Below are 18,232 nucleotides of genomic sequence, written 5' to 3' on the forward strand. Positions count from 1 at the left end.
GACCTCTGTCTAATACAATCAGCTGCAGTTTCGCAGAGGGAGAGACCTGAATCCAAGGAGGACTTCACATGCGATGCTGAGTGTTAGCGGGGACCCCTGCAGAGGGAGCCAAACAGAATTCTGTAAATTCTTAGCCCACAGGAGCTCCTTCTGAGTGGTCCGCTCATTCAACCTGTGTGATCTTAGGGAGGGCTGAGTCTCCTCTAGCCAGATCAGAACCCAGATCTGCAGATGGGGGTGTCTTGACCATAACCGGACTTAAGGTGAGGACCATCAGTGCTAGTGAGAGGATCTCTCACCCAACGAAGGAGGCTCACAGAGTGGCAACCCACCTGACAAGCAGAGATGCTCAGAGCACAGCTGGCCTCCCACCACTAGGGACTTGGGAAGGCGAGGGCTCTGTTTGGGAGCTGGAAGACTTGGGTTCATGGGAGGGGGCATCCTGGGCTCCGATACACTGCACAAGGAGGACCCAAGGAGGAATGAATATTGAGCTACCGGGGTTCCCATAGCATGCTGCCCCTGCCGTCATCCCTGGGAGACCCCACGTAGGACCTTATGCAGCTCCCCTCCACTTCCGCTTTGAAAGCCAGCAGATCGACCGGTAGCCGCGGCGACCGTATGGCGGACACTTAGTGTTCAGGACTCGTCCGGAACCAAGGTGAGGACGTGAATGTAGCTCATGGGTCTTTCCCAACCCTCCCAGTAATAAAAGTGACCCATCCACATCCCACCCCTGTGATATGGTTCTTATGAGTCCCTCAGAGCTATCGGCTGAATGTGGTTTAGAGTGTCTCAGGCTAAGGCGTTTGTCTATGGGGATAGGCCCGGATTCTACCCCCGGAGGAGGTCTAGGTCCGAGATGAGGGACCTGAGGGCTGATGAGCAGACTTCGACACCGCCAAGGGGACGACACTGAGCGGCCCCCCTGTACTGGGCTCTAGGAGGCGCCGGTTACAGCTGGCCAACTGTGGTGCCCCCTGGTGTCCACTGGAGGTGGTTTTGGGGAAGTGAGAGCCTTGCTGTAATGGAATAAACCCAGTTCAACAAAGGGACCTAGTCTGCAACAATATTAATGGCTGTGACGCTGAATGAGGATGGGGGCTCCTCCCATAAGAAATGGAGTCACATAAGGCGCCAGTCCTATTTTCAGGAGTGGGAGAATCGGGTATTTTGACATGACACTTCCTGGGACATCTCAGGGAAGTGAGAGACCAGGTCAGTGGGGGCAGCCTCAGGTTGACAAGGGAGGGTTTCAGGTGTCCTGGTGGATGGTGAGAACCTTGGGGGATGTGAATGTTCCACACCACGTCATTCAGAGCACATCTCTCTGTTGTCATCCCTGGGAGACCTCAAGGATACATGTCTGTCCCCACTGTGGGCTAATGGGGAAGTAAGGGTCTTGGTCTGAATGGAGTGGTCAGCAGAGGGAGAAACCTTAGACCCTGTCATGAGTCAAATGTAGAGCTTGGTTGCTTCTATGTCGTGGCTATTGTAAATAGTGCTGCAGTGAACACGAGTACAAGTGTCTTTTTCCGTTACCATTTCCTCAGGGTATATGTCCACTAGTGGGGTTGTTGGCTTATGTGGTAGTTTTATTCCTAGTTTTTGTAAGCAGAGTGAATTAAGTCAGAAAGAGGAAAGCCAATATCATATATTAATGCATATATATGGAATCCAGAAAGATGGTACTTATGAACATATTTGCAGGGCAGCCTGGGGATGCTGACATAGAGAACACACTCGTGGACCCAGTGGGGGAAGGAGAGGGAGGAGCAGATTGAGAGAGTAACACTGAAAATGTGCACATTATCATATGGAAAATAGATAACCAGTAGGAAGTAGTTTTATGACCAGGGAGTTCAAAGCCAGTGCTCTGTGATAACTTAAGAGAGGTGTGACGTGGGAGGGAGTTTCCAGATGGAGGAGACATAAGATACACCTATGGCTGATTCATATTGATGTGTGGCAGAAACTTGTACACTATTATAAATTAATATTGTAATATTGTAAAAAAAATTTACTTTCAAAAAAACATATAGGAGAAACCAGAAGCAAAAAATATTTTAGAACTTGAATTGGGATCTTGTGTGGGTCCACAGGGACATCAACCTGCCTGCACCAGATTTTGTCGTCAGGAGACCATGTTTGGTAAGATAAGGTCATCTTCACTTCCTGCTTTTGGGACATGGAGTGATTGGCTTTTACTATCAAGCAGTCATCACTTCAGGAGAAATTTGAGCTTCTCTACCGGGAGCCCAATTGAGGAACCTGAGTGAGGACTCATTGCATCCATCCCAACCCTCAGATTTCAGCCCAGGAAATCTCAGGGAAGGGCTGTGAGGCTAAGCACCTTCTTTTCTGTTTTATACGAAGTCTACGGGAGGGGAAATGTCTGAAGGTGTAGACACCAGTCCGCAAATGGATAATGGTGCCCAATGTTTTAAGGAGCCAAGGTAAGGACCCTGAATGATGATCCCAGTGAACTCAGGATAGAAAAGACCTTAATGAACTCTCAGAACTGGTTATCTATCTCCTGGCAGGGAGGTGGTATGAGGCATCCCTTCACTTACCTCTGGATCATGGGGAGGTCTAAAGTGTCTACATCAGAGTAGCAGAGGGAAGGGTGCCAAGGCTCCGCCAGGACTTGACGTGATAATACTGAAGTAGAACTTAGAAAACCCCACTGCTGGCACCTGCTGTCACCTGAGTAAATCCAAAGCAGGGCTGAGAGGGCGCAGAGGAAAAGTAAGGCCTCTGTTCTTCCTCTGTGGGATTCTGTGGGAACGTGGGAGGAAGTTTCAAGATGGAGGAGACATAAGATATACCTATGGCTGATTCATATTGATGTGTGGCAGAAACTGGTACTCTATTATAAATTAATATTGTAATACTGCAAAAAATAATTTTATTTTCCAAAAGACATATAGGAGAAACCAGAAGCAAAAAAATATTTTAGACCTTGAATTAGGATCTTGTGAGGGTCCACAGGGACATCAACCTGCCTGCACCAGATTTTGTTCTCAGGAGACCATGTTTGGTCTGAGCAGGAAAACAGGAGCCTTGTGGGTTCCTAGAGCAGTGTCCTCAAGGACACCTGCAGAGGCGGCCTTTGATTAAGCCAAGGTGGAGTCTCCATGTTTTAAGGTGCTCATGTCACCTCATTCTCCATCCTCCAGGTGCCCCAATCTCCTGTCTCTTGGCCCAGACTCCTGCCTGTGGTCCCTGATCACAGCCATCATGCCTCCTGGGCAGAAGAGTAAGCACCGTGCTCGTGAGAAACGTCGCCAGGCTCGAGCTGAGACCCAGGGTGTTCATAATCAGGCTACCACATCTGGGGGAGAAGAGACCACCTCCTCCTCCCCTCCTGATTCAGAGAGCGCTCCCTCAAGCTCGTCTGCTGCTGGCACCTCCAAGGGGCCTCTGGGAGCCCAAGGCACCACCAGTGCTGCTGAAGGTGCTATACGCAAAAGATCTCGTGGTGGTGGCGCAGCACGCTCGAGATCTGGTGTCGGTGGCGCAGCACGCTCAAGATCTGGTGTAGGTGCTGAGGGCCAAGTTCAGGAAGGTGAAAATTCCTCCCAGGCCTCAGCTGCTGCTGCGAGCTTTCACACAGATCTTCTGACCATGAAGGCAGAGCTATTGGTGCAGTACATGCTGTATAAGTATAAGATGAGGGAATTCATTAAGAGGTCCAAAATGCTGCAGAAAATCAATAGAAGGTACAAGGAACAATCCCCTGAGATCCTTAGCAAGGCCTCCGAGCACATGGAGATGGTGTTTGGCCTGGTGCTGAAGGAAGTCAGGCCCAACAGTCACTGCTATACCCTGGTGAGCAACCTAGATCTCAGTGACAGCGAGTCTATGAGAGGTGACTTGGGGCTGCCGAAGAATGGTCTTCTGATGCCTCTGCTGGGTGTCATCTACCTGAATGGCAACCACGCCCCTGAGGAGATCTGGAAGTTCCTGAATATGCTGGGCATCTATGATGGAAGAAGTCACTTTATCTTTGGAGAGCCTAGGAAGCTCATCACAGAAGATCTGGTGCAGGAAGAGTACCTGGAGTACCGCCAGGTGCCCGGCAGCGATCCCCCTCGCTATGAGTTCCTGTGTGGTCCTAAAGCGCTCACAGAAACCAGCAAGACAAAAATCCTGCAGTTTTTGGCCAAGGTCAAGGATTCAGTCCATCCTGCCTTGCAGCCGCAATATGAAGAGGCTTGGAGAGAGGAAATAGAGAGCACCGGAGCCAGAAGTGAAGCCAGGGCTGGCACTTCTGCCTCAACCAGGCCTGGCACTGCTGCCTCAGCCGCTGCTGGCCGTTCTGCCTCAACCAGGCCTGGCACTGCTGCCTTAGCTGCTGCTGGCCGTTCTGCTTCAGCCAGGCCTGGCACTGGTGTCTCAGCCTCTTTTGGCCATTCTGCCTCAACCAGGCCTGGCACTGCAGCCTCAGCCGCTGCTGGCCGTTCTGCCTCAACCAGGCCTGGCACTGCTGCCTTAGCTGCTGCTGGCCGTTCTGCTTCAGCCAGGCCTGGCACTGGTGTCTCAGCCTCTTTTGGCCATTCTGCTTCAGCCAGGCCTGGCACTGCCGCCTCAGCCGCTGCTGGCCGTTCTGCTTCAGCCAGGCCTGGCACTGGTGTCTCAGCCTCTTTTGGCCATTCTGCTTCAGCCAGGCCTGGCACTGCCGCCTCAGCCGCTGCTGGCCATTCTGCTTCAGCCAGCCCTGGCACTGGTGTCTCAGCCTCTTTTGGCCATTCTGCTTCAGCCAGGCCTGGCACTGCTGCCTCAGCCAGCACTGGCCATTCTTCTTCATACAGGCCTGGCACTTCTGCCTTAGCCACTGCTGGCACTTCTGCCTCAACCAGGCCTGGCACTGCTGCCTCAGCCACTGCTGGCACTTCTGCCTCATCCAGCCCTGGCACTGCTGCCTCAGCCAGTGCTGGCCCTTCTGCTTCGGCCAGGCCTGGCACTGCTGCCTCAGCCACTGCTGGCACTTCTGCCTCAACCAGGCCTGGCATTGCTGCCTCAGCCACTGCTGGCACTTCTGCCTCAACCAGCCCTGGCACTGCTGCCTCAGCCAGTGCTGGCCCTTCTGCTTCGGCCAGGCCTGGCACTGCTGCCTCAGCCACTGCTGGCACTTCTGCCTCATCCAGCCCTGGCGCTGCTGCCTCAGCCAGTGCTGGCCCTTCTGCTTCGGCCAGGCCTGGCACTGCTGCCTCAGCCACTGCTGGCACTTCTGCCTCAACCAGGCCTGGCATTGCTGCCTCAGCCACTGCTGGCACTTCTGCCTCATCCAGCCCTGGCACTGCTGCCTCAGCCAGTGCTGGCCGTTCTGCTTCGGCCAGGCCTGGCACTGCTGCCTCAGCCACTGCTGGCACTTCTGACTCAACCAGGCCTGGCATTGCTGCCTCAGCCGCTGCTGGCCGTCGTGCCTCAACCAGGCCTGGCACTGCTGCCTCAGCCGCTGCTGGCCGTTCTGCTTCGGCCAGGCCTGGCACTGCTGCCTCAGCCACTGCTGGCACTTCTGACTCAACCAGGCCTGGCACTGCTGCCTCAGCCGCTGCTGGCCGTCGTGCCTCAACCAGGCCTGGCACTGCTGCCTCAGCCGCTGCTGGCCGTTCTGCTTCGGCCAGGCCTGGCACTGCTGCCTCAGCCACTGCTGGCACTTCTGACTCAACCAGGCCTGGCACTGCTGCCTCAGCCGCTGCTGGCCGTCGTGCCTCAACCAGGCCTGGCACTGCTGCCTCAGCCACTGCTGGCACTTCTGCCTCTACCAGGCCTGGCACTGCTGCTTCAGCCGCTGCTGGCACTTGTACCTCGACCAGGCCTGGCACTGCTGCCTCAGCCACTGCTGGCACTTCTACCTCAACCAGGCCTGGCACTGCTGCCTCAGCCACTGCTGGCCCTTCTGCTTCAGCCACTGTGCACCCCAGGGCCGCATCCAGCCGCTTATCTCGTCCCTAGTATGATCTGAAGCCCGTTCACTTTGTGGCTGGAGAAGCCGGTCAACCTGTGCTCCTGATATGCATCAATAACTTGTTGACTTTATTTCCCCCAATTTTCAGTTGTTAAAATTTTTCAACAGAAAGATCATTTAAAGTCATGATATAAGTATATGAATAACATGGGTCACACACACTTTGCTGTTTGTCAAGTTTAGGAGTAAGAATTTTGTTTTCTCAAATAAATATTGGAAATCGTCACATCACTTTTGTGATCCAGGATGAGAATAACATCACTTTAGGATAAGAGTGTCCTTAGAAATGCGAAAGACACCACACTAATAGAGGCTTAGAACATTGATACATTGTTAGGGAGATAGCTGAAATTTCTTCAGATTTTGGCTGGATTTACTCTCTGCTTAGTCTCCCTTTTTGTAAGTGTAAAAGACACATACTTGCCTCTGCTTATGGTTTATGGTTTTCAAGAATGAGAATATAAATTATAGCAAATGATTTATTCATGGCTCTTCTTTTACACAAACATTGAGAATCTGCTCTTAAGTCTTCATGCTTGTACTGGTGGTGATTAGTCAAAAAAAGTCCTAGCCTCTGTCCACTCATTAAAGTTTCTCAGAGATACTGTCATTCTGTGGAAGAGGATGAGATACTCTCTACTTCAGGAAGAACAAGAAAGAAGCAGGGTAAAGAGGGGAGAGAACATATTACTTTGGTTTCATTGCTAAGCAGAATTTTGGCTGATTTGGGAGGTTGGGTCTTTTTTTTCCCCCACTTGGAACACTGCATAGTTTCTGATATGTGATAGATTGAAAAAAAAAAATCCGGCTGATGTAACATCTGAGGTCAAGATAATCATAGTAATAACTGCCATTGTTCCTAATGTCTCAATAGAGACAGGCGCTGTGACAGAAGCTTTCCATAAATACTTATATTCCACCAATCTGACAAGAAAAGGCTTATCAAACTTAGTTCACAGGGGAGAGCCCAAGGCTCATAGAGTTAGGGTTTGGTTTTGTGCTGAAATACATGAGGCTGGTAAATGACAGCTGTCAATAGACTCCTGCTCTACACTACTTGTCACTCATACTGTTGTTCTCCCCCCAACCTGAGACATACCCTTGTCTTTGTTCTTTAACAAGTCCTTTTAACATTTGACAATTCCTTATTTATATCATTTATTTATTTATTTGGCTGTGCTGGATCTTAGTTGCTCCATGTGTGGTCTAGTTCCCTGACCAGGGATCGAACCTGGGCCCCCTGCATTGGGAGCCTGGAGTCCTAGCCATTGGACCACCAGGAAAGTCCCCACCCTGTATCTTTTATTTCAGTGCTTTTCTCAGTACTCCAAAATTTGTCCTAGGTGATAGCAAAGAATGCCCTCGTGCTCAAGCTACTGGGTCGAAATGTGTAGCCAGAGTAGTAAGAATACCAGATATACTTAACCAACAATATGTATCCCTTATTCATTACTCATAGATAAGCGAAAGAAACAATATTCAGGGACAGTACAAGCATGTACATTGGCCATGTTAGATAACCTCTGAAGAGCAAGGAGTCTCCATATCATCCTTATAGTCTCTTCCCTGTGGAAAGTAAACCTATCAGAACAGAAATGACATGAGAATCTTCACCTGGCTGATGAGATAGATTGATCTACTTTTTTCTCCCTAAAGGACTGCCACCTGTCCTGGGACTCCCGCCTTGGACTATAGCTTCTCCATCTCCCGTCACTCCTGGGACAGGGACCCATTCTCTGTAGCACTGCAGAGCAAACATAGCTCAGGAGTTTGTAGAGACATGGAATTTCCCCAAAGGCCTTTAATCCAAGACACAGAAAGCAAGATGAGGGCCCCAGGTAGGAGGATTGAGGAGAGCAAGACCCAAGAATATGGGGGGGGGGGTGGTCAACACTCCCTTCTGATCTCAGACACAGAGGAATTCAGAACTGGTGGGCTTAGGCTATTAGCCTTAGCATAGCCTCACTTATTCTTCAGGCTTCTCAGAGACCTAAGAAACTTGGTCTCGGCACAGAGTTCTGATGTTGGTAGAGAGGATCAATCTCGCAGAAATGATGGTGATTAACCTGAATGAGGGTGATGGAAAGACCCATCCAGAACAGAAGGATCCTGTTAAGACCCGTCCTCATTGGCAAGCCCATGAAGTCCAGAACTATCTGGGCTGCTGTGGTTAACACTTTCAACTCAGGTCCTGGGGAGGTGGGGACATTGGGAATCTGCAGAGAATAGAGCCCCAGGAAGGGTGCAGAGTCAAAGTGAGGACCCAGAGTGTGGACATGAAGCCCCTCAATCCACAGCTGACAGGACTACACTTAGTCCCTCCTCTCCAGTTAGCCCTGGGAGGCATAGGTAAGTGCTGGCCGGCTCAAGGGCCCCGTGACTTCTACCTGGAGGGTTTCAAGGAGTTGACCTTGGTTTATAGGCTGGCTCGTCATCAGAGAGTGGAAATCCTAGGCATGACATTTGTACAGTCCTGTATGAGGAGTGTGTCAGCCAACTACGCCATTACAGATAAATTCTTAGAAAGTCCTGCAACTGTAATGGGCCCTGGGAGGGAACAGGCAGGGCTTTCAGACTGGGTTTATCCCTTATTTTCTGAAGGCAAATGGCTTCAGGGCCTTAAAGTCCTTGGGCTAATGGAGGGAGGCTGTATCAGCTGAGGAAGGGTACCCTGTTCCTAACAGGAATCAACTGATGATACTGACTGACAGCCAAGGATCCCTCCCAGAAAGAAGGGGGTTATACAGAAGGCACTGACCCTGTTGTCAGGACTGGGACTGTGCCACTTAGGCCTGGTGACATGGTGAGTCCTACTCACTTCCTCCCAGAGGATCACATGGAGGTAAGGAACCTCATCCTGATCAAAGGGAGCAGCCGAAGCTCAGCAGAAGGATGATTTCCACGTTGTGCCAGAAGTTGAGGTAAGGACCCTGAAGACTTGAATAGACTACCCACCTCAAAACAGTGGGGGCAGAACATATTCCTTCCACTCCTGTTAGCCTCAGAAGACCATGGCCTGTGGTGGCCCTACGAGGCAAACTCCTCTTCCTCCTCACGGATCAGGGAACTATTGGCCTGAGTGGAGAAGCTTTAAGGCAAGTCAGGGAATGTTTCCAGCTCGGGAATATTTCCAGGTTCTTTCCAAGACGGTGAGGACAGCAAAGAATGTGGGAACATAAACACCAGGATGGCCACACAGTATGTTCCCTACTCTGCCTAGAAGGCCTCAGGCAAATATATCAGGCCAAGGGGCCCTTCAGCTCTTACCGAGGAGTATCAGGAAAGTTAGGGTTTGGTCTGATGGTGGTGTCAACAGAAGGGGGAGTCTTGGGCTTGGCTGAGAGTCAAATTTGGGACCCTGATTTGGGCCCCTGAGAGGAACCACCTGTCATTCCCATGGAGCTTGCCACAGCTTTAATTCTTGTGAGACTACGGGTAGGGGTGGCTAGATAAGGCCATTCTTACTTCCTCCTCCAGGCTCACAGGGAGGTATCAGTCTTACTATGAGGAGATAGGCCACAGGTCAAGAAGGAGGGGATTCCCCAGGCTCCACCAGAAGTCAATTTGTGAAGCCCGAGTGGAGACTGAGGGGTCTACTCATCCCTGAATAGAGGGGACAAAGGAGAGCCATGCCCTCCCATTTGATGTCAGTTCTAGAAAGCTCAGGGGAAGACTGTCAGGCAAGGCTCTCCCTCACTTCTTACACCAGACCTTCTTCTTCTTCTTCTTCTTGAATTGCTAAGTCATGTCTAACTCTTTTGTGACTCCATGGACTGTAGCCCACCAGGCTCTTTGTCCATGGGATATTCCAAGGAAGAATTCTAGGCTGGGTTGCCATTTCCTCCTCCAGGGGATCTTCCTGACCCAGAGACTGAGTCTGAGTCTCCTGCAGCTCCTGTATCACAGGCGGATCCTTTCCTGCTGAGCCATCAGGGAAGCCCTATATCAGGCTTAAGGGAGGTGAGATCTTCGTTGCAAAGTATAGCCACCAGTCCTGAGAAGGGAGGGATATGGTTGGTGCCTGCCAGGCACTGTGGCAGATGCTTTACAGTTACCACCACATCCCAGCAGTCCTTACAGACAGGGCTTGTCAAACTCCCTTCACAGTTAAAGAGCCCGAGGCACTCTCAGAGAGTTTAATGATGTGACAAACTTTTCCATGGCTGTTTAAGTGACAGGGATGGCCATAGGTCCTTGATTTGAGTTAGTCTAAAGCTCACCATCTCACTCCTGGAGGCCTCATCTGACCTTGTGCCCTTAATTCCCTTTTTATTCTCATTACTGTGAAATGTATGAAGCATTAAGAACAGGGCCTCTCAGGTCCAACTATTATATTGTAATACATATCCAGAGCAATAATAATAATAATTATGCCAAAATAAATATGACATATGAAGAGAGGAAAAAAAGATAGTGTTTGCTGACAATAGGGTCATCTGTCCATACATATGAGGGTTCAGACATCTTAAAAGATCTGAACGTTTTAACTTTCAGATAAGCTTATAAGATCAGTAAGGAACTCAAAAACATCATCTCACAGCCATTCTTTTGTATAAAAAATATCTATTAGATCTAAAATATAAAGTTTATTAGAATAGAGGTTGCCTGAGAAGTCTGGCTGAAGGAGAGAAGGGACAGGTTACCACGTTTTGTTTCCCTCACAGGTCTCTGCCTAGGCCCCCTTACTTATGCCATGGATTTCCTGTCTCTTATCACTCCTAGGACAGGGATTCCTTCTCTGCAAGGTCCGCAGTAGAGAAAGTACTCAGGGCCTTTCAGGGACGTGGCATTTCCCAAGAAGGCTTTAATCAAAGGGGCAAGGGCCTTTAGAAAGACACCCATGCAACTGGACTGAGGAATGCAACACCCCAGAATATTAGGTGTAAGAAGGCTTCAGCAGAACTCTCAAGGTGAACATCTCTTTTCTCTGTTGTGTCAGTACAGTTGTCAGGGACATGACACTTTTGGTCTAAGGAAGGCAATCTCAGGTCAGAGTAGGAATTGTCAAATATATGTGTGAAGCCCCTTAAAAAGAAGTGAAAGAAATAGCCACCCAGAACCAGTGGGGTTCTGTAGTGTCCACTTGCTGCAGTCAGCCCTCGGAGGTCCTGAATCCCCTCATAGGATGAGGTAGAGAGAGGCCTTGAGAGCTGAGAAAGACAGAGCGCTACTGCCATGGGCAGGGCACTTTCCAGAACCAAGTCTGCCAGCTCCTCCCACATAGTGACATCCAGGGCAGATCCTTCAACTTGAGGTTGAAAAGAGAAGTAAGTATTCCAAGTAATTGAGTGCCAAGGTGGATCTGAAGGGAACACATTTTATGCCTTGTTTTGTCCTTGCTTGACCTCAGTAACTGGGAGATGTATCTTTTTCTGTTTAGGGCTTTCTTTTTGGCACTATTGAAATACACTTCTTGTAATTGAAGGTTAATTTGACTTCCGTATTTGTGTTTATGAACAAAGTATATCCCATTTATTGCTGTATTTCAGTATAAGTACAAAGGTTTTTATATTTTGTATAATCAGTCAGAAATCCTTGAATCTCCTTTTGTGGTTCAGAACAAGATGACAGGACAAGAGAATTGGGAGTTTCTTGCCAATGATAAAGGACAGTGAGTGAAATTGTTCATATCAGAAAATTAAAAAATGGTCTTGTCTGTGTGGCATCTGCAATACAGTGGAACAGGAATTCCCAGCCCCTGTTTCCCCTCAGCAACCCAGATCTTAAAAGTATATAAGTAGCAAAATAACCTTTATAGAAGGTCCAGAGTCCAATTAAGAAATTGCAGTACCACAGGTAAGCATACAGCTTAGATCAGCTGCACTTGAAATGAGTAAGAGCAACACACACACACACACACACACACACACACTTATGGATCATGAATAGCACTATTCATCTATGAGGAATAGTTTGTGGACTAAACTGTTATCTCCAAAAATGTGATCACCAATGGTTCACAGCTATTTCTTACTCTGTTTAGTACGATACTCCAAACTTTGAGTAACACAATAGGACTCATGTGAAGTGCCCCTAGTGGTGCTGGAAGTGCTCTCACGAAGCAGAGAGAAGTCATGACATTATACAAAAAAGTTGAGTTGCTCCTTGTATACTGGTTTGGATCTGCAGTTGTGGTTGCCACCATTTCAAGATGAATGAATCCAGCATAAGCACTACTGTAAGAAAAAGAAAAGGAAATTTATGAAGCCATCACTGCAGCTACACCAGCAGGTGTGAAAATCTTGTGCTTTTTGTGAAGTATGTTTTTATCTCTTTTTTTCGAGCTTAATTAAATATTCTGTTTTTTTTAACTTTATTTTTTTTATTTTTTACCTTTACAATATTCTATTGGTTTTGCCATATATCAACATTAATCCGCCACAGGTATACACGTGTTCCCCATCCTGAACCCTCCTCCCTCCTCCCTCCCCATACCATAGCTTGTATGTGGGTGCAGGGTTGCTATAAGCAAGGCATATCTATAGACTCAAACACGATTGAAGAAAAAGCAAAGTCATTATGACAACCTAAAGCAAAAGTGGGTGAAGGATCTAAAGCTGGAAAATTTAATGTCAGCAAAGGATGATCTGATAATTTCAGAAAGAGGTTTGACTTCAAAATATCTAAATAATAGGGGAAGCAGCTTTTGCAAACAAGATGCAACAGGTGGTTTCCCATATGTCATCAAGAAAATCACTGGATATTAATTTTGTATCTTGCAGCTTTACCAATTCATTGATGAGCTCTAGTAGTTTTCTCACAGCAATTTGCGGCTTTTCTATGTCTAGTATCATGTCATCTGCAAACAGTGCCAGTGTCACTCCTTTTCCAACTTGGATTCCTTTTATTTCTTCTGTTCTCTGATTGCCATGGCTAGGACTTCTGAAATCATGTTGAGTAAAAGTGGAGAAAATGGACATCTTTGAAATTTTCATATTAAGTGAAGTCTGCTGCTGCTGCTAAGTCGCTTCAGTCGTGTCCGACTCTGTGCGACCCCATAGATGGCAGCCCACCAGGCTCCCCCGTCCCTGGAATTCTCCAGGCAAGAACACTGGAGTGGCTTGCCATTTCCTTCTCCAATGCATGACAGTGAAAAGTGAAAGTGAAGTCGCTCAGTCGTGTACGACTGTTAGCAACCCCATGGACGGCAGCCTACTAGGCTCCTGCGTCCATGGGATTTTCCAGGCAAGGGTACTGGAGTGGGTTGCCATCGCCTTCTCCTTAAGTGAAATCAGACAAAGACAAATATCACATCACTCAAATGTGGAAATATAATTTGAAAAAATGATAGAAATAAAGTTATTTACAAAATAGAGAAAGACTGAACAGATATCAAAAATGAACCTATGGTTACCAAGGAGGAAACGTGGCAGGGAAGGTTAAATCAGAAGCTTGGGATGAAGATATAAACAGTACTGTATTTAAGATAGATAGCCAACAAGGACCTATTGTATAGAACAGGAAAGTCAACGGTCTGTGATAACTTATATGAGGGAAGACTCTCTAAAAGGGTGCATATATGTATATGAATAACTGAATCACTTTGCAATACACCTGAAATTAACACAACATTGTAAATCAAATATACTCCAAAAAAATTTAAAAGGAGCACATGTATACCTGTGATGGATTCATTTTGATATTTGGCAAAACTAATACAATTTTGTAAAGTTTAAAAATAAAATAAAAAAAAAAAGAAAAGAAAATCCCTGAAGAGAAAGGAGATCTGTCTGGACAGGTTTTAAGGTAGACGAAAGTGCCCTATTCTGGACAAAATACCACAAAGTACGTTCATTGGTAAGGAAGGGAAATGAGCTCCAGGATTTGAGACAGAATGAGATAGGCTAATTCTATGATTTTGTGCAAATGCTGTCAGGTTTTTGTGCAAATAATCAGAACTCCCCTAACCTATAGAGCTGCTAACCCTGAACTTTAAAGGGAAATGATAAATATCATCTGCCAGTGTTTCAGTTGTACAGCAAGAAGGCTGGACAGCAGGAACCCTTTGGGGGGATTGGTTTCATCAGTGCTTCGTCCCTGGATGCAGAAAATACCTTGCCAGTAAGGAACTGCCTTTTAAAATTCTTTTGATACTGGACAATGCTTTTGCCACCCAGAACCCTATGAGTTCAACACTGAAGGCGTCAAAGTGTCTCCTTTCCCCTAAATACAACATCTTTAAGTCAGTCTATAGATCAGAGGGTCAAAGGGACCTTTAAAGCTCATTACACATGGTACTCTATGGAAATGACTGTCAATGCTATGGACGAGAACCCTGATAGAACATCATGAAATCTGGAAGGATTACATGACTGAAGATGCGATTGTTGTTACCAAAAAAAAAAAAAAAACCCCATGAATGTCCCAAATAATAAATTCCTGCTTAAAAAAAAAAAAAAAAAAAAAAAAACTGTTCAGGTGTTGTGCATGCCTTCACAGGATTTGTGACAGTGTGAGTTAAGAAAATCATGACAGAGACTGTGGATATAGCATGAAAAGGTAGGAGGGGGTGAAGAGTCCCAAAATATGGATCTTGGAAATGTCCAAGAGCTAGCAGAGCCTACAGCAGAGAAAGCAATGGCAACCCACTCCAGTACTCTTGCCTGGAAAATCCCATGGACGCAGGAGCCTAGTAGGCTGCCGTCCATGGGATCGCTAAGAGTCATACACGACTGAGCGACTTCACTTTCACTTTTCACTGTCATGCATTGGAGAAGGAAATGGCAACCCACTCCAGTGTTCTGGCCTGGAGAATCCCAGGGACGGGGGAGCCTGGTGAGCTGCCGTCTATGGGGTCGCACAGAGTCGGACACGACTGAAGCGACTTAGCAGCAGCAGCAGAGCCTACAGCAGAGGAATTAACAGAATACGACTTGATGGAGATGAGTGGTGCTGAACCAGAGCTGGATGATGAGGAACAAGATGTAGAAGAAGCAGTGCCAGAAAACAAATTGACATTAGACAATCTGGCAGAAGCATTCTGAGGACTCAAGGCTGCTTTTGACTCTTGTATGGCATGGATCCTTCTATGATATGGGCACTGAAAAGAAAGCAAATGGTGGAAGGAAGACTGATAACACACAGAAACGTTTTTAGAGAAAGAAAAAAGCAAAATCTTCAGACAGAAATTACAATGCATTTCCATACACTGAGTGTGCCTGCTTCCCCCTGCCTCCCCTTCCACCTCCTCTGCTCTTCCATCTCTGCCACTCATCACGGTCAACCTTTCCTCTTCCTCCTCCTCTTCAGCCTACTCAGCAAGAAGGTGATGGGAATGAAGACTACATGATGATCCACTTCCACTCAATGAGTAGTAAATAATCATTGTGCCATACCGGTAATAATCTTATCTGTTGAGTATGTGTGTGAGTGTATTTGTTCTAAGAGCTCATAACTGTAGGCAAGGACTGTACGAGATGTTTCTGTGTCATCATCTTCATCATCACCACCAGCTAAGTAAGTATCCATCATGTAAAACATAGCGTGCAAGACGTGTATTGAAGTGGATAGCCTACCATTGCATAGGCAGAAGGTGAGTGACATTTAATATAAAATTAATAATGTTTATATTCTCTGTTTTATAATTTTGCTTTCAAAGAATTCTATTATTATACACTGTCCCATCTCTCTCTTGTGAATGGATAAACGGCACATCAGCCTGTCATCACAGGTAAGTGTTTTCTCTTAAAGTAACAATGTTTTCAGTACTTTATTATAAATATGACTGAAATAGCGTAGGATATAAAAACTTTAGTGATCCATTCATTACTATATATGCTTGGCTACCATGCAGCAATCCTATCAGTTACACTAAGCTACTATAAAGCAATCATATTGCTGCTTCTTCATTATCGATGCTTGAATCATTATACCTGTAACTAACTATGAATTGCTTTGCACATTATTTTTTCATTGTTGATATTTAGTGTTTTGCATCTATAGTCTTTTTGTCATATAAGGCAAAATAGATGTATGTACTGACAGACGATTCTTGCAAATGCATGCTGTAAACTTACAATATTGATAAATACAGTCCTGTGAATATATTTTCTCTTAAGATTTTCTTAATAAAATTTTGTTTTCTCTAGCTTACATTATTGTAAGAATACAATAGCTAATACTTATAGCTATGTCAACTAGAAAGAAAGGAATACATCAAGGTTGCGTATTGTCACCCTGCTTATTTAACTTATATGCAGAGTACATCTTGCAAAATGCTTGGCTGGATGAAGCACAAGCTGGAATCAAGATTGCAGGGAGAAATATCAATAACCTCGGATTCGCAGATGATACCATCCTTATGGCAGAAAGCAAAGAAGAACTAAAGAGCCTCGATGAAAGTGAAAAAGAAGAGAAAAAGCTGGCTTAAAACTCAACATTCAAAAACCAAAGATCATGGCATCCGGTCCCATCACTTCATGGCAAATAGATGGAGAAACAATGGAAACGGTGAGAGACTTCATTTTGGGGGGCTCCAAGATCACTGCACATGGTGACTGCATGTGCATGTGCAGTTGCTTTTCACTTGGTATAATGTTTCAGTTATGCAAGATGAACCAATTCCAGAGATCTGCTGGGTAACATTGTGCCTATATTTAACATTACTGTATTGTGTGCCTAAATATTTAAGTGAGTAGATCTGATGTTAAGTGGTTTTACCACATCAATCATTTGAAAAGTTGATTGTCTTGCTCCCTGTCCAGGACAGAGGAAGATGATTAAGTGCAAGCATTTAGAGAACTCTTTTATAATGTTAGTGAGAATGTCAATGGGTGCAACCATCGCGGAAAACAGTATTGAGGTTCCTCAAAAAATTAAAAATTGAATTACCATATGATTCAGCAAGCCCACTTCTGGGTTTTAATCCAAAAAATTTAAAATTAGACTCTCCAAGAGATATTTTCATTCCTGTACTTGTTGCAGCATTATTCACAATAACCGATACAGGGAAGCAGCCTAAATGTCCGTTGATGTATCAATGGATAGATATATGATATATACATATCATGGAGTGTTGTGTGTGTGTGTGTGTGTGTGTGTGTGCATCCTCAGTCACTTAGTTGTGTCTGATTCTTTGAGACCCCATGGACTGCAGCTCACCAGGCCTCCCTGCCTTTCACTGTCTCCAAGAGTTTTCTCAAACTCATGTCCATTGAGTCAGTGATGCCATCCAACCATCTTGCCCTCTGCTGCCCCCTTCTCCTCCTGCCCTCAATTTTTCATTCCTAGCGTCAGGGTGTTTTCTAATGAGCCAGCTCTTCGCATCAGGTGGCCAGGGTATTGGAGTCAGATTCAGCATCAGTCCTTCCAATAAATATTCAGGGTTGATTTCCTTTAGGATGGACTGGCTTGATCTCCTTGCTGTCCAAGTGTCTCTTAAGAGTCTTCTCCAAGACCACAGTTTGAAAGCATCAGTTCTTCAGCACTCAGTCTTTTTTATGGTCCAACTCTCACATCCATATATGACTACTGGAAAAACCATAGCTTTGAGTACAGGGACCTTTGTCAGCAAACGGATATCTCCTTTTTTTAATACACAGTCTCACTTCGAAGCCTTAGGAAAATGCAGAGCCTTCAGCGAGAGGTCATTTCAAGGGAAGTTGCCTGGTGGGCTAGAGAGACAGTGGGAGTGGTGACCACAGCCAGATCCTCAGATGGAGGGCCTGAGAGAATCCACAGTCTCCTGGACTGGTGACCTTTACACTGAGTTGAGGGAGCCAGAGACCTCTCCTTAAGGACCTACTCCATTATTTTATCTTATGTGTAATTGGGCAAATTCTAGGCAAGTTCTAGATTTTTGTTGGTACTTAAATACGTGGAAATATTCATTATTTAGATGAAAGGGTATCTGGGAGGGAAGATACTGATCAATGACAAAATTTCTAAGAACTCTGAGTTCTTTCCAACTGGGAAAGATTCTACCTCAAGCACTTTCTATGTCACATCCTCTGCTTTGAATGTTACATAATTTTCCTTGCTAGGCAACCTTTAGTTGACTGTGATTTACTTTGCCTAGGAGTTTCAGTAATGTGCTGGGGTTCAGGGGGCTAGTGAAACAGCATGTGAAACAACTGACCAGCTTAAACTGGTTTGACCTTCTCAAATAGATTGTTGATTAATCACACCTTGAGTCATTTTACAAAGAAAGAACTGCATGTGTCCAAGAAGGAACACATGACCTCAGGATGACCCTGGAGCCAAGCTCTTCTGTCTGCAAAACTCAGAGAAGAGAAATATGGCCCCAGGCCATTTACAAAG

At 46.2% G+C, this 18,232-nt stretch overlaps 1 protein-coding gene across 4 annotated transcripts in view; it reads left to right on the forward strand.

The window, feature by feature from the left end:
• Positions 1-6,452, forward strand: part of LOC147340038 (uncharacterized) — a 29,988-nt gene extending 23,536 nt beyond the window's left edge. For all 4 annotated transcript variants that reach the window (XM_086388353.1, XM_086388352.1, XM_086388351.1 and 1 more), the window contains one exon: positions 3,180-6,452. In XM_086388353.1, coding sequence (XP_086244479.1) covers positions 3,241-5,961 — 2,721 coding nt within the window. In that variant the 5' untranslated portion in view covers positions 3,180-3,240 and the 3' untranslated portion in view covers positions 5,962-6,452. The remainder of the gene's footprint in view (positions 1-3,179) is intronic.
• Positions 6,453-18,232: the final 11,780 nt, after the last annotated feature.

The sequence above is a fragment of the Bos grunniens genome, chromosome X, assembly GCF_055505025.1.
Source record: "Bos grunniens cultivar Pamir isolate PY7600 chromosome X, Bosgru_T2T1.0, whole genome shotgun sequence".
NCBI classification, from domain to species: Eukaryota; Metazoa; Chordata; class Mammalia; order Artiodactyla; family Bovidae; genus Bos; species Bos grunniens.